A 15,654-nucleotide genomic window follows, 5' to 3' on the forward strand; every position below is an offset into this window, starting at 1 on the left:
CCATGCGTGCCACAAATGGCACATTTTAAAATTCCAATGTGAAGCCTGCACATAAAGGATTGATGATTTTTTTAAGCAAAGGGGTAAAGGCTTCGTTTATATTCATAAACTAGCAAATACCACCTGTCGCTTCACTGACGGGAATACTGAAAGAGAGGAGGGTGGAGAGAGAGGAGGAGGGGGTGAGAGAAAAGAAAGCAGCATGAGGATGCGGGAGTGGGGGGTGAGAGAGAGGAGGGAGGGGGAGTGAGGAGGGGTGTGATGGGCGAGGAATGGGGCGGGGGCAGAGTAAAAGCAACAGTACCTGGTTTTGGCAGGTAACGCCAGGTCCCTCCTCCCACCCCTTCCCTTCCCTCATCCCATCCCAGAACCACCCCTCCCACCTCCCACCTGACCCATTCCCCTCCATTCTCTCTTCTCCCACCACAAATTGAACTTTCAAACCTCATAACCTCCTCGCAGAGTCGGGAATGCTTCTGGTTCAAATGGCTGAAAATGTTCGGCAGATTCGACACGCCAATCCCCTCCTCTTTAATAACTTGAAGTCGTCGCAATCTGGGTCCATCATATAGAGTGCATATTAAAAACAGATTGTTCAAATCTTAGGGTTTCTTTCAAACATCACAGGTCCCAGTAGAGTGACACTATGCGATCCTATGGAGGTATGAATTAAGAGGACAGGGCAGGAGTGATGATGGCCTTTCTTAATTAAATAATTAATTAAATAAATATGCTTAGTTATAAGAATTGCTGATTTCTTTAAATTTTCAGATTTCACTCCAGATTTCGACAGTTATTAATTGGTCATGGGATCCGATCCTCAAATCCGAAGCCAGATTTCAATTAGATACTTTAATTAGTCCATGACTTCAAGATGCCTGGTGTTGGCGTCGTGGTTAGGGTAGCGGCTTGGGATCCAAAAGGTCCCGAGTTCAAGCCCATTGGCTGCTTGAATTAATACACACCAGGAGGTTAACTCAGCCTGTCATCCTTCCGAGGTCGGCGAAGTGAGTACCAGTGTACTGAGCCCGGTGTATACCCCGGTTAAAATAGGTGTACCATATCCCTGTCGTAAGAGGTGACCAGGGTTGCGTCAGGAAGGGCATCTGGCATAAAACCTGTGCCAAATCACTATGCGAATCATACGGTTGATCCGTTGTGGCGACCCCTAATGGGAGCAGCCGAAAGAAGAAGAAGAAGAAGACTTTAATTAGTCCATGAGAGGTGATCGTGGTTCTAAGGCAAGGCATTTTTGAACAGTCCAAACAAAATGACGACTTGAGAACCCAGTGACAGAGGGCTGACCAAGATAGCACACTGCCATTTTTGTAAGGCTTATTTAGGTTTTTTTTTTTTGTGATGAGCACCCCCTAAATTATCTGCAAAAGCGGTGCTTAAATTTACCCAAACACCCAGTTTTCATTCATGCACTCCCTTTGAGTTCCCTTGGTATGTCTGCAAAGTTTCGCGATGATTTTGGAGTTATGGAGGACACACACACACACACACACACACACACACACAATTATTATAGATGTTAGTAAGCTGGAAGGTAATGTATATATAGCTGGAGAAATGGGTGTTGGTGTGGGGGAGTAGTTTTGCTGCTCTTTGTCTATCGGGGAATGAGCCAGGAAATTGGAGATGTTTATTGTTGGTAGGTGTAAGCTTTTGGTCAGAGGTCGAAACAATAGCGTTAGATATGAATCATTACTGTCTTCACGAAAGCGTTAACAGAACAGCTTACCACGCACAGTCTTAAGAACAAAGGACATGGGAAGGGTCTTTTCAACTCTTGCTTTGCATTTCTGAGTACGATCTACATTTCCTACGAGCTGGGATTTTGCCTGTATCATGGCAGTCTCCAACGCTTTGACCATGAGCAGCAAATTTGATTGGTTGAGATAGTGTATAATGGCTTAATATGTTGTCCAAGTACTGTTAAACTGGAAGTTTTTGAAAGGGCCAACCAGGCAATTTGTGTTCTGCAGTGTCCAATTATACAATTCAATTTAAATAAAATAAAAGTTTTAAAAGCTGTATAAATTGTTTCCCCCCCCCCCCCCCCCGGAAGTTTACAGCCGTTGATGCACTTAAGTGTTCAAAAGATAAAAATTTAATTGAAATTGTCATTCCTCAATCATAGGCTGATGTCTGTGGACAGACTGATAAAACAGACAGAGTGAACCGATTGCTTAACCCCACTTTTCACTTCACATGCTGGGTTACAATGAGATTAGTATGAGGTGGCTCAGACAAAAGATTCAGGCATAATTGTAAACAAAACACTTCATCAATCAGGTGCAATGTCAGGAGGCAGCAATAAAGGAAAACTATTTTACAATGCATCAGCAGGGAATTATTCTGAAGTCAAAGTATTGCTAGCATAACATAGCAATGTTTTTTTGGCTGTTTTTTGCATCCATTTTAACCACCAAAAGTGAACACTATATTAAAGATCAGAAAATGCATAATGAGAGTCTCAAAAGAATACAGAGATGATGAAAAGCTTGCAGAGCAGGGAGATGATGACTGACTGGTCTGTTGCATCAACAGCATGAGTTCTCAGCCATTCCCTTGTTTTCCTCACTCCATTCTCAATGACAGGCTGTGTTTGTCTTCTCTGGATCATGTAAGCTTTGCTTAAGTTGCATATCATCTGTGTTTTCCTTTTATTCCATTGTGCTCTCAGTGAGCCGTCTTTTATCTGTGTAGATTGTAGCTAAAGGCCCGGTAACACCTTGATGTTTTAGCCAGCGATGGCAACGTATTAAAATGTATGTAAAACGCTGGCTGACGTTGAACTTTTGATGTTTTTTTTTTAAGATTCGGATGTATACATAACGAGTTGGTCGTATGCATAACATATTAGTAATGGACACAGAACGTTTCGTTGTGTTATAGATAACTTATACCAACGAATGCTGAACCTGTTGTCGGCCTACACAACCTATGCCCAACGATAGTCTAACTTCGGCATAGCGCGTTGCACGCATCGCTGACGATGTAGTGACGTAGCCTATTAAAAGGCTGACGCACAACGATTCGAATCATAACTGCCGTAGAAATGGAAGTGACAACATCGCGGTCACACCTTGGCGATCTTGCCAGCGTATGCCGACCTAAGAAAAATGTGTCTAAAACGTTGGGGGCACGTCAAATACGGTATGAGTAAGTTTGGTATACGTGAGTAGAACGCTAAAGTACGCTATCATACGTCGTAGTAAGTAGAGTACGTCAAGAAATTTTAAACATGTTCAAAATTTTACGACGTACTCGGCGTATGACACACGTTCCACATGCGATGGGGATAAGTTTTACACACGATATGTGGACGCTTACACACGTCCACAAAGGCTACTTATAAGCTACTCATAAGTCGAAACACGTCGCGGTAATGTCTTTTTTACGCGAAACTTATTTCTAACTTATGTTTGACGTGCTTTGAACCAATTCTTTACGTAGTCCCAACACACATCGACGTATGTAGACGTATTCCAATGACGTCTTCCGGTCGACAAAAAAAAAAAATGAATGTGTTTCTAGCTTACAACTGCCATATAAAGACGTGTTCCCAGCGGTTTTGGGAATTGGTATGTAAAAATGCTGCTCATAAAAGGGGAACCCAACAGTGTTTTCGAGTCCTTTTTGAGTCGATGTCGATGTCCATGTCAGCAGTATCAGTATCAGTATTAGTATTAGTAGTAGTATTAGTATTAGTAGTAGTTTGTTCATGTTGGCAGTAGTAGGTGGGTGTGAGGGGGAGGGTGTGGGTTATGATGGATCCTCCTTGCGTCCGCGTGTCCACGGGTAGGTTCATAGGCTGCCACTCAACGATTTAAATGGCTGCATCTCCACTATTGAAAGTAGACGCTTGCGCTCAACAACTGGATTTTTTTTACACTCAACGACTTTTAAACGGTACCACTCAGCTAGTTTCATTGTTTACAATGAACGATTTAAATTGCTGTCACTCGCCTTTGTTTTTTTTTTGTTTGTTTTTTGTTTTTTTTTGACGCTGGGGTTTGGAAATTTGAAGCGTTTCTTCTGAACGTGTTAAAACGCTCAAACTCGACTATTTTAAATAGACGCTGCCGATGGACAATTGGAATCATAGCCAAGCTCGACATTGAAGTGTGAACATCCTCATCATGCCGAAGAAAAGTTTGAAGAATGCTGCAAATAAGTGTCCTGGCCGTGGCCGTGGACGCTGACGCAAGGACGATCCATTATATCGACGTCTTTCAGCCTATGAGTAACTTAAAAGTAACGTCTGTCGATGTGTGGCAACGATCACGTAACGTGCCAACAACACGTTAATCATAGGTTAGAAATAAGTTTCGGGTACGCTAAACATTACCTCGGCGTGTCTCAACTTATGATTAACTTACAAGTAGCATGTGTTGACGTCTGTCAACGATCGCAGACCGTGCATACAACTTGTGGCCAGCGTAGCGGAACGTGTGAGTCATACGCCGGCATACGTCGTGAAATTTCAAGCATGAAAAAATTTGAGGACAACCGAAAAGTACAACGTTTAAAGCCAACGTACAACGACGTATGGCAGTGTTTTTCAGCGTGCTCTCAATGTTATCAAAACTTACCCATAACGTATTCAACGTGTGCCAGCGTTTTAGAAAAAACATTCAAAAATCGGCATACGTTGGCTAAAACGTCAAGGTGTGACCGGGCCTTAAGGTTTGTGATGCATGCTGAAAGTTCAACGATTATTCTTTCAATTAGGAAATGAAGTTTATGGATGTGAAAAGGCTCATAAGTTGGCCCATTGTTCTCAAACAAGCATTTCAATGTCATGCAGCTAAAAATAACTTGCACAAATAAAGACAGCTATAGAAGGAGACAGTTGGGAGGAGTGTCACATGGATGGGGTGTGGAGGGATGATATCGCTAAAGTAAGAAGACACTGTTGTTCCTCCAATGGTAATGTCATGCCTATTTGAGGATTTTTGGGTTTTTTTGTACATATAACACATGCGATTGAAAATGAAAGCAAGTTTGCAATTTTTATTTATTTATTTATGACAAGGACACAGGTTACAAAAATTGAGAAATAAACATGATGAGACTTAACTGGGGTTAATTGGGTAAATCCAGCAACTATAGCATCGTATGATAGAAGTGGGAATGTCAATTAGGCCAAGCCTTTCTTTAAAAATTTTTTTATTCCATTTCATTCTTAACTTGTAATTGGTTTGGGATAATCCGTCCATAGTCTAGAATAAACATGAGAAAACCAAGCAGGTTTGTTAATTATTTGTTTATGAGGGAACTATTTTGGTTGCTGTTTGACCAGACTGCAGTGCCATTATGGTTAGTAGCTCCTCTGAGTCTGGGATCCTCGGATCCGGAGTTGAAATCCCACTCGGCTGTTGAATTAATACCAGGTGGGGTTGATTCTGCCTGTCATCCTTCCGAGGTTGGCAAAATGAGTGCCAGCTTGCTCGTATCCTTTGTCGGAATGGCGACCTGTCCAGGATTGTGTCCAATAGCCAAGGAGACTGCTTAGGCAGCACCAACGCTCTGCACAGAGTATAGTCCCAATGGATGGATGGATGAGTCTGGCAGATTGGCGGTTTGAACCCTGGCCGAGTCATACCAAAGACTAACAATATCCCCCTTCCGCCACGCGGCGGGGGATAAAAACAGTATGTGCGGCTTAAAAAAAAACAATTGTACACAGGCCGAGTCAAGGCTGATGAGAGAGAGCTAGCACAATGAATCGACAGTAGAGAGAAGAAAGAGGGGGAGGAGGGGGGGACACCAACAGCAGAGTTGAGGAACAAGATAGAGTCCTAAGATCCTAGAGTCTTGAGTTCAAGCCCTTGTCATTCCATTGAATTAACACCAGGTAGGATTGACAGCCTGTCATCCTTCCGAGGTCGGAAAAATGAGTACCAGTGTGTTGGTAATGGGCATTGCATCGGCGACATAGCCATCCATGCCCTATGGAAATGATGCAGCCAAGTAGCCACAGGCTGCATCTCTCTTCTTCTTCTTTCGGCTGCTCCCGTTAGGGGTCGCCACAGCGGATCATCCGTATGATCCGCATAGTGATTTGGCACATGTTTTATGCCGGATGCCCTTCCTGACGCAACCCTGGTCGCCTCTTACGACACAGGGATATGGTACACCTATTTTAACCGGGGTATACACCGGCCCAGTATACTGATACTCATTTTGCCGACCTCGGAAGGATGACAGGCTGAGTCAACCCCCTGGTGTATTAATTCAGTGGCCCAACGGGGCTTGAACTCAGGACCTTTTGGATCCCAAGCCGCTGCCCTAACCACTATGCCAACACCAGGCTAATGCCTGGCTAATACACCAGGCTAATGCAGCCACAGGCTGCATACGAATTATTAAATAAATAAATGTGGCATGAACACCATTTCTGTCAAGTTAAATGCACAGATGGAATTTCATAATTTGTCTTCATTAATTGTTTTTTTTCATGTGTTTCTTTTACTTTTATTTTTTGGAATTTTTTTTATTTTATTTTATTTTTAACAAACAAATTACCCATTTTCCGATTTACCTGACACCAACAAATGAAAATTTTGATGAGGATCCGGAAATCCCACTTGCTGCTACTAATTTGTCAGAGGATTCGAACCGGAGCCCAAATTGCACTTCCGCCAACCAACTTATCACAGACTTGGTCTCCCTAACGAGCGACGTGAGACTGCCAGAGATCAACTATCAAGATGCTGAGCGGGGGCATTATGCACACACACTGATTCTGTGGTGCAATGTGGTTACAATTAATTAATTGGGCCACGTGGCGGTTTCGGCATTTGGTTCAGTTTTACAAGGGAATTTGGTTATGCTGAAGGGCGATTCTGTCACTCAAAATCTACAGTGAATCTGATTTTAAACACAACCTTTTAAAAAATAAAATACTGGAAAGGGGACACCGTAAGGAAACGATGAATAAGGATGAGAATATGGAAACCTGCCAGCCCACTTAACTAGACAGAAATGGTCTCCAAGCCAAAACCTCAAACTAAACTGATTACACACAGACTCTTTCAGCGACACAGGATATATGAAAGAGTGAGACGGGGTGGATTGGTTAAGTTACGTTAGGTATGGGAGCATGTGCCGGAGCAGTGCATCACTGCGTCCAATTTGCATCGGAACTCGAGGAGCCTCCATCTGGCCATCCCCCAGGCAGTTGCCTGGCCCATCGCCATCTCCTTGAGATGCCGATCAACCTGCTGCACCCATGACGAACACAGTCATCCTGTTGGCCTTCTCCACTCACGAAGCTCCCTCACCGAGACAGGGTGGATGAAGTAGAGTTTTTGGTGGTCTTTCTTTTCGTGGGACAGTCGGCCCAAAATGGGTGCACGAGATGGGCTTTGGACTCATGCAGCTATTCAAGATGCTCTTGCTGCCATCTCTCCTCCTTCGGAAGCTCCAGGCATTGATTTGACCACTCCTTGCAGGATTCTGACTGGCGCAGACTCCATCTTATTGATGCCTCTCAGCCCTCAGGCCTCTCTCTTTGTCTCCTGTGCCAACTCTCGGCTCGCTACTATAGTAGTCACCGTCTCACGCCCTCTGCTGTAAGGCTTTCCCCTCCACAATGCTAAATTAAGAATGCTAATTACTGAGAGAAAAGAGACAAACACAGGGGCTTGAGCAACAATGAGCTTCCTATACACCCAATACTAGTCTTTGCTCACTGGACTTACAAAACACTTGCGCTAACATTATAAGTATACGATGACTCGTCAATAAATTAACCTTTATTATTATTCTTTTTTGTTTTGAACAAGGAGTAGACCTTTGTCCTGTTGTAATGGTCAAATTAGTAACTTCCTCTACTGGTATACTTCTGGATTATTGCCATTGTAAGAACTAAAACCTTTACCTTTTTCTGGACATATGTTTTTATGAACATGTTGAACTGCCTTTTGTAGGTTCTGCGCAACAAGGGAGCTTATGAGAATGTGAAGTTTGTGCAGCAGGAGAACTTCTGGGTGGGACCGAGCTCAGTGAGTATGCCCAGCTGCTGCTCAAATCTCCATGCTGCCCATAGCAGCCAAGTTTGAGATCTGAGATGACCTTGTGGAAGTTGTCTTTTTTTTCTTCTTCTTTAAAAACAAAAAAATAGAATTGAGACTTGTGGAGGAGCTAGAACATAGAAGGGATCAGGACATAAAATGAACAGCAGAAGGAGAGAGGAAAACGCACAACAGCAGAATTGAGGAACGAAATAGATAGACTTTGAAGATAAGTGGTATGAGGAAGAGGGGAGGATGCAGAGGATGGACAAGATGGATACAGAAGCAAACTCTCAGGAAGGAAAACATTAAAGTTGGAAAGTGGTGAGCTTGGGAAGGATAAAGGGTGTAGAAAATATCATTGTTTTGGATGGGGGAATGATCTTGGATAGCGTCTTGAAAACTTTGAGGGAAAAATTATGAGACCTCATGCTCTCTGCAGAAACCTGGGCAGGAGACAAAGCATGGAAAGAGTAGAAGGAGCAAGCAAGTCCAGAAAGAAGGTGGTAGAATACGGAGAGATCACCGACCTGTCTGCAATGTGAAAGTAATGGGCCCGTAGACTCAGCTTAATCGTGAGAGATTCCATTGATCTTGAAGGCAAGAGGGAGAATTTTTAATTTGCGTAGTTGATAATGGCACTCAAAATCTGAAGTACTGTCACTTTAATGGCTTGACTTGCATACGCATAATCACTTGGAGTGAAAATGGAAGCAAGATGGACATCACAATTACTTTGCCATTGCTTTGCTCGACAAACCACTCTGCTCCTGCGATGTAACTGTTTACTTTGACCACACATGTTGAGCTTGTTTATGTTTCGTTTCATGAGCAGTTCTAATGTTTCCTTGTCTCTTGGAAGTCTCATGGTAATCGCCGTACAAGCATCAGGCCTGACTTTGCCATCTGCCCAGATTAGATTCTGGTCGATACCTTCTGCACACAGCAAGTGCTGATCATGTTCCAAAGTTTGGCAATTCTGCTCATTGTCATTCTTGAGTCAGTTCACTCCAATGGTACTCAACATGACGAATGAACAAGCCATGCATTTTGTGAAGAGCTTTCTCACATCTTTCTCCTTCAAAACAATAGGGCAGGTAATTGTGCATGCACTTTCCTTAAAAAAATACGATTGTTCGACGCCTGACCACCTCCTTTTATACTGGCAGAATTTCTTCCACTCAATGGATTTTGCCTCCAAATTGATTGGTTATTGAGTTAAGGTTGAGTTTTTCATTCGATTCAGCATTTAATTATATCTAGTTATCTATTTTGCTGATATCGAGCAAAAAAACATTTTGCACTTTTTGCAGCGATCCTCAGCTGAATGTTTTTGTGCTATTTACATTAAATATACACTCAGTCCCCCCCCCACCCCTCCCCACACCCACACTCTTGTGCGGGAAAAATAAGACCATTCATTGGTCGATTCAGATTAATAGATTTATCACTGTATATTTCATGGCTGATTGAAGAGTTTGACATTGATGGCTTCAAGGGCAGTGAGGATATGAAATGCAGAGATGGAGAATTTTATATTTGCCCGATTGATAATGGCACTCGGAACCTAAAGTGCTCTCACTTAAATGACTTGACTTGCCTACACACAATCACTCGGAGTGAAAAGGTAAGCAAGATGGACGTCACAAACCTTTTAAATAGAAGTTGCTGAAACTAAGCTTTGACAGGGGGAGCCGGTTCTGAAGTTAGTCTTGCTCTTAATCCCTCCATTATTATAAATGGTACCATTGATTACATTCGCGGTTTTTTCACAGACATTAACATTTCCTCCTTTTCATTCACGATCCTTCAAAAACACAACTTCCTTGTTTATTTTTATATTCATTGTCTCCATCTCAGAGAAGCATCGTTTGTGTTGTCAATCGCCATGAAATGGCAGCCGTTAATGTCGGTTGATTGGCTTTATGGCGAGTTGAATGGATCATCTATATATGCAAAATGAAATGTATGGAGAAGAATGAAGTGCCGGGTCAAAGTTCATGGAAGAGCTGGATGACTGGTGGAAGTACAGAAACTGGCAATAGGTGAAAGGGTACAGGCAGAAAAGGACATAAATAGGAACATCCGACGAAGGCAATAAAACTGCACCCAAATGGAGACAGATAGAGTGGCCTGCAAAAGTATTCATCCTCCTTCAAAATTTGCACATTTTAATGCCACTTAAGCTTATGTCATGATGCTTTCAAATCAAACTTAATATATCAAGTCTTCACAAACTACTCCAAAATGATAAAGCAAAAAAAAAAAATTCAGATAAATGTGAATAACTTTGATTAACAGAGAAAATCAGATGATTCTCAGTTGCATAAATATTCAAACCATTTGCTGAATTCACTCAATCACTTCAGGAGCAAATTATTTGTTTGAAAGGTTACAAAACAAGTGCAATAGATTTGACCTGATGCCATCAGTGGTTTAACTTAAAAATGAAGCTCCCTGACTTATCTAAGGAGTTTTTTGGTACAACTCACTTGACCAATCAACAAGGCAAACATGAAGATGAAAGAGATTCCAAAGAAGTCTGACATAAAGGGGTGGAGAAGCACCATTCAGGAGAGGGTTATAAGAAGATTTCAAAGTCACTCATTATCCCTTTGAGTCCACTGAAATCCATCATTGAGAAATGGAAAATGTATCATTCCACTGAGATCAGGTTGCCCATCCAAACTCAAAGCAGACAGACAAGCAGGAAACTGGTTCTGGATATCACTGTAAATCCAACAATGACTTAGAAAGATCTGCAAGGCTCTGTGTCCAAGCTGGGAGTCAGTGTTCATCAATCAACAATATCCCATTCCCTTAACAAAGCTGGCTTATATGGACACATGGCAAGAAAAAAGCCATTCCTGAAAAAGATACATCTAAAAGTTTGTGTGGAGTTTGCAAAAATGCATCTTAATGATACTGCAGGTATGTGGAGTAAAGTTTTGTGGACAGGCCAGACAAAAATTGAACTTTTGGTTCACGAAAAAATAAGTGACCACTATATTCGTTATTGGTGTGTGTCTGTCTGTCCCGAGCATAGTTCTGTGGGTTTTGATCCGATCCTGATAAAATTTTGGTGGAAGGTTTATATCATGATCTAGTTTTTGCGAATTTTGACATAAAAAAATCATACGACTGCCCAAACTTTGAGAGCTCGGATGACAATCTTTTTTATGCATAATCTTGAGGTCATTCCCCACCTAAAGTCTTGAAACCATTTTCCTCTCTCGAACACCTTGCCCGTGGCGCCCCCTTCAAGTTTGTTTTTACGCTGATTTCATCAAAGTATGGATAATCCGAGGAGTGCGAAATGCCATATAGCCTATATGACGTTATATTGTTCCTGGAATGTTCCAGAGGAAGTTTTGCACCAAAGGTCATAATCCTTGACCTTTGACCTTTAAAGTTCACAAAGGTCAAATTTTCAAAGTTGTGGGAATCGAACCGGGTTTTCGACCTTCTTCGACGAACTAACTCCAATAAAGCTATAGCACGTCTCCTGTTTCCTTATTTTAATGTCCACAACATTGTTTTGTGACCTTTAAAGGTTATGCAAAGGTCAAATTTTGAAAGTTGTTGAACGAAACCGGGTTTTCGACATTTTGCAGCTAATAACCCGTCACCCGTACCACATCATGTTGATCATTTTTATAACTTGGTCAAACATTATCACATTGTCTCATCCTTGACTTCTGAAACAATCTACATCATCAAATACCGCTCCTGAACCATTGTCGTCTTCAGTCTTGTCTAGTCTAAAGTCAAAACGTTACATCTGGCACAACCCTAACACTGCACATCACCATTCAACACCATCCATACTGTCAAGCATGGTGGTGGCAGCATCATGTTATGGGGCTGATTTTCATCAGCAGGGTTTGGCAAGCTTGTCAGGCTGGAAGGGACAATGGATGGTGCAAAAGTACAGGAGAATCCTTAATGAAAACCTGCTTGAGTCGGCCATGAATCTGAAACTGGGTAGGAGATTCACATTTCAGCATCACAATGATCCGAAGCAAGTACTGGCCAATGAATACTTTTGCAACCAGTGAATTTTGATTTGTACATGTTTTTGCAGGTATTTCTGACATGTAACCTCCTTCAACTATAAGTGTTTAGTTTGATCTCTTCAGTTATGAACAAAAAAAGTTCATTTGGAAAAATTATTTCTACATCATTCGTAATTCCTCTAAATGTGTACATTATTGGTCGGGGGTGAATACTTTTGCAGGCCACTGTAGAGGGGTTTGGGCACTTGTAGCGAGAATAGAAAAATCTCATAAGTAGGTATGAAAGACAATACAAGATTGTGGTTGGTTGCATTTTTGAAGAACTGGAAGGAAGAGCACAAATTGATTAAACAGAAACAGGAAAACATTTTGACAAATGAGTAAAAGGTGACAAATATAGTGAGAAGAAAGAGGCTGAAGTTTGAAACCTGCTCCTCTCCAACCACTGACGAACTGGTCGTGTAGCAGTTTTCTCTCGTCTCATTTCTGGTCTTGCCCCACCTGCCCTCTTAAATATTTGTCCTTTGTGAACCTGACCAGGCTGCACTCACTCAAGTCATACCCCAAGGTTCGTTGCTTCACCAACATCGAGGCTTAACTTAACTGCTCACCTTGTCTATCTACTCTTTTATCGACTGTAGAATCACCTCCCTGAGTCGATCCAATCACGTGCTCTTCTCCTCTGCTTTGAAGTGGTGAACCATCACCATCTCATGTTATCCTCTATTCCTATTCTCATTACTTTATATTCTCACTGACTCCTCTTCTATCCACCTGAACCTTTCCACATTTCCCCCGTTTCTCGGCTTTTCCTGTCTGCTTCCCATGTTTCTTGTCTACTCAGCACATCCGGTTGCCTTGTGCTGTCCATCCATCCTTACTTATGTTGCCTGCATGTTGGTTCCTTTCTCCATTTCTTCATACTCCCTTATGTGTCAACTTCTTTCCCTCATTCACCATCTCATGAACGTCATCGTTTTGCCATCCAGCTCTTTCGTGAGCCTCAATCTCCATAAAAAGAAAACATTGAAATCTTATAATCGATGTTTGTACTGTTTGTAATGTAACAATTTTACACAGTTTTATAGCTGGTATTAAAAGTTTCCTGAATGTTTGTTTTTTGAAGCCCCATCTTATATCTATAAATGCATTACCTTATTTACATATACCTTGCATTGTCAACACTCTCATGTCTATTTTCTTTCCTCCCTTTTGTCCACTCAGGTGGCCCTAATACATCTTGGTGCCAAATTTTCTCCTTGCATGCGGCAAGATGATGAGCTTGTCCGGCTTAGAGACCAGGAGCGAGAGCGTGAGCGAACATCTGGTTGCTGCTTACGGAATGACCACTCGGGTTGTGTGCAGACTGTGGAGCAAGATTGTTCGGTATTGTCACATAGATATCTCCTACTCTTGTCCTTGTGGGGAATATCAAGCTCTGCATTTCTTTTACTCGTTGAGTTTTTATTTTTAGCTCACCCGGAACGGAGTTCCGGGGAGCTTATGGGATGGCGCATCGTCCGTCTGTCCACAAATACTTGCAACTTCTCTGAAACCGCACATACGATTACGATGAAACTTTACCACAACGTTCATCACCATGTATGTACCAAAGTTTGTTGATCACGGCATTAAAAACAAGTCGGGGTCTGAGGGGGTCTACGGCACCATCTCACTCACACACACACACAGACACACACACACACACACACACACACACACACACACACACACACACACACACACACACACACACACAGTTCAAGAGCCGAGAAAGGTGAGGATGAGCACCCTCTAAATACCTGGTATGGTCGGCTGACCAACACTGCCCAGGATGCTTAGGGAGGGGTAGCTGGAAAGACACTGATGTCTATGGTGTGGGAATGGGAGGTGTGATGTATGTGACGTGAGGGGTGCAGTGTCATGCCAGAGGAAAATGGGATTGCGAGTCAGTACGCTTTCTTATTTCTGCATCCACAGTAGGCAGGACAGAGGGGTGTATAGAGAGAGAGAGAGGAGAATAGATGCATGAGAGGGAAGATCCCTAACCTAGCCGTGTAAAGGTCTATGTGTAGCGTATACCTCCGTGGGACGTTCCACCTGAGCATTCCCACCTCGTGATATGGCGTGTTATCTCCTCCTTATTTATTCGCCGGGGTTCATGGCAACATGCGCTCTGCACTGATCTGCCGTCCGTGGCCGGTGGTGAGTCTGTTTGGCTTCGTGGGGTGGCAGCATGTTGACAGCACAGCAGGGAATCCACTGTATGCTCTCAAAGGACGGCAGTCACACACAGATGATGTTCTTGAAGAAGAAGCTCCCAAAACGGCTCCGCGCTACCCCCTTTTATAAGACCCAGGCGAGGGCTGGAGAGCGACGTGCTTTGGCCCAAATCCTGCTCTATTGGGCCACAGCGGCCCGAGCCACGCACCGCCAGGCTCCGGGACCCGAAGCCGGCTCAGATGCCCATCAGCTTCGGCACGGCTTGGAGCTCACGACTTAACATGGGGAGCAAGCTCCCCGAGCCGGCACCCCGACCCCGAACGTACACCGAGTGCAGTCTGTATGTTGGATGGTGGCAAACTTTCTCCGCTACTCATGGGCTTCTTCACGAGAAGCTTCTTCTTCCCCGAAGAAGAGAAGAAGCCCGAAATAATTGACCCCTTCCACACTCCTTACACAGCTTCTTCGGCTTGAGGAGTGTGGGAGGGGTCAATTATTGACATAATCCCAGCCACCTGGGTTGAGTTGATTCGGTGAGAGCTGATTGGCTGTTCCCTCCATTCACAGGTGAGAGATGTGGGTGGGTCTTTCTTTCGTTATATATTGACTGCTTTTGATGTTTGCATGTGGTACATGGTTGGGAGCCTCCTTGGTATGCATTTCTGTCTACGCTATCGCTCATGATTCTCCAATAAGCGATGAAACCGGTCCGGGATTTGATGGGGTGTATAGCATTGTGATTCTCATGTGTGTACCATGTGTGAACGTCATTATAGTTGTTGAGGAACTCTGGGAAGGGTTCGAAACAGCGTTGCACTTCTCTAATGTAGGTCTTCTTGGGTTGCTTTATGCAGCTTCTTTGGCTCGAGGAGTGTGGGAGTGGTCATATATATATATATATATATATATATATATATATATATATATATATATATATATATATATATATATATATATATGACTGGTCAAAAGTTTTAGAACACCCTCATTTTTCCAGTTTTTACTGAAATTTAAGCATATCAAGTCCAGTGAATAACCTGAAATGGTACAAAGAATAAGTGGTAAACTGCCAGAGATTAAACAAAAGAAAAAGTTTAGGTTACCAAAAACTGAAAAATAATACAAATTTCAGAGTTGTTAAAAAAGGCCCTTTTCAGGGAACAAGTAATGGGTTAGCAACTGCAGCTGTTCTGCAGTAATGGAAGTAAATTAAGCCTTGAAAGTTGATGCAAACAATTCCAACAGGTGTCCCAACTTTTATTGATCAGTTACAAACCCTCTGTCTGTAAAAAAGCAGTGTTGGAACAGACTGTGTTGCTACACCCTCTGAAGCATTATTTGGACAATATTGCACTGCAGGAAGGAGTATATTGCTGTCATAATGG

The 15,654-nt window shown here is 42.7% G+C and overlaps 1 protein-coding gene across 12 annotated transcripts in view; it reads left to right on the forward strand.

The window, feature by feature from the left end:
• RHBDF1 (rhomboid 5 homolog 1) overlaps positions 1 to 15,654 on the forward strand; it is a 155,502-nt gene that overhangs the window by 84,852 nt on the left and 54,996 nt on the right. For all 12 annotated transcript variants that reach the window (XM_085885390.1, XM_085885402.1, XM_085885392.1 and 9 more), the window contains 2 exons: positions 7,947 to 8,021; positions 13,271 to 13,432. In XM_085885390.1, coding sequence (XP_085741516.1) covers positions 7,947 to 8,021; positions 13,271 to 13,432 — 237 coding nt within the window. The remainder of the gene's footprint in view (positions 1 to 7,946; positions 8,022 to 13,270; positions 13,433 to 15,654) is intronic.

Source organism: Eptatretus burgeri, chromosome 6 (genome assembly GCF_056783735.1).
Source record: "Eptatretus burgeri isolate ZD-2024b chromosome 6, Ebu_testis_v1, whole genome shotgun sequence".
Classification (NCBI taxonomy): domain Eukaryota; kingdom Metazoa; phylum Chordata; class Myxini; order Myxiniformes; family Myxinidae; genus Eptatretus; species Eptatretus burgeri.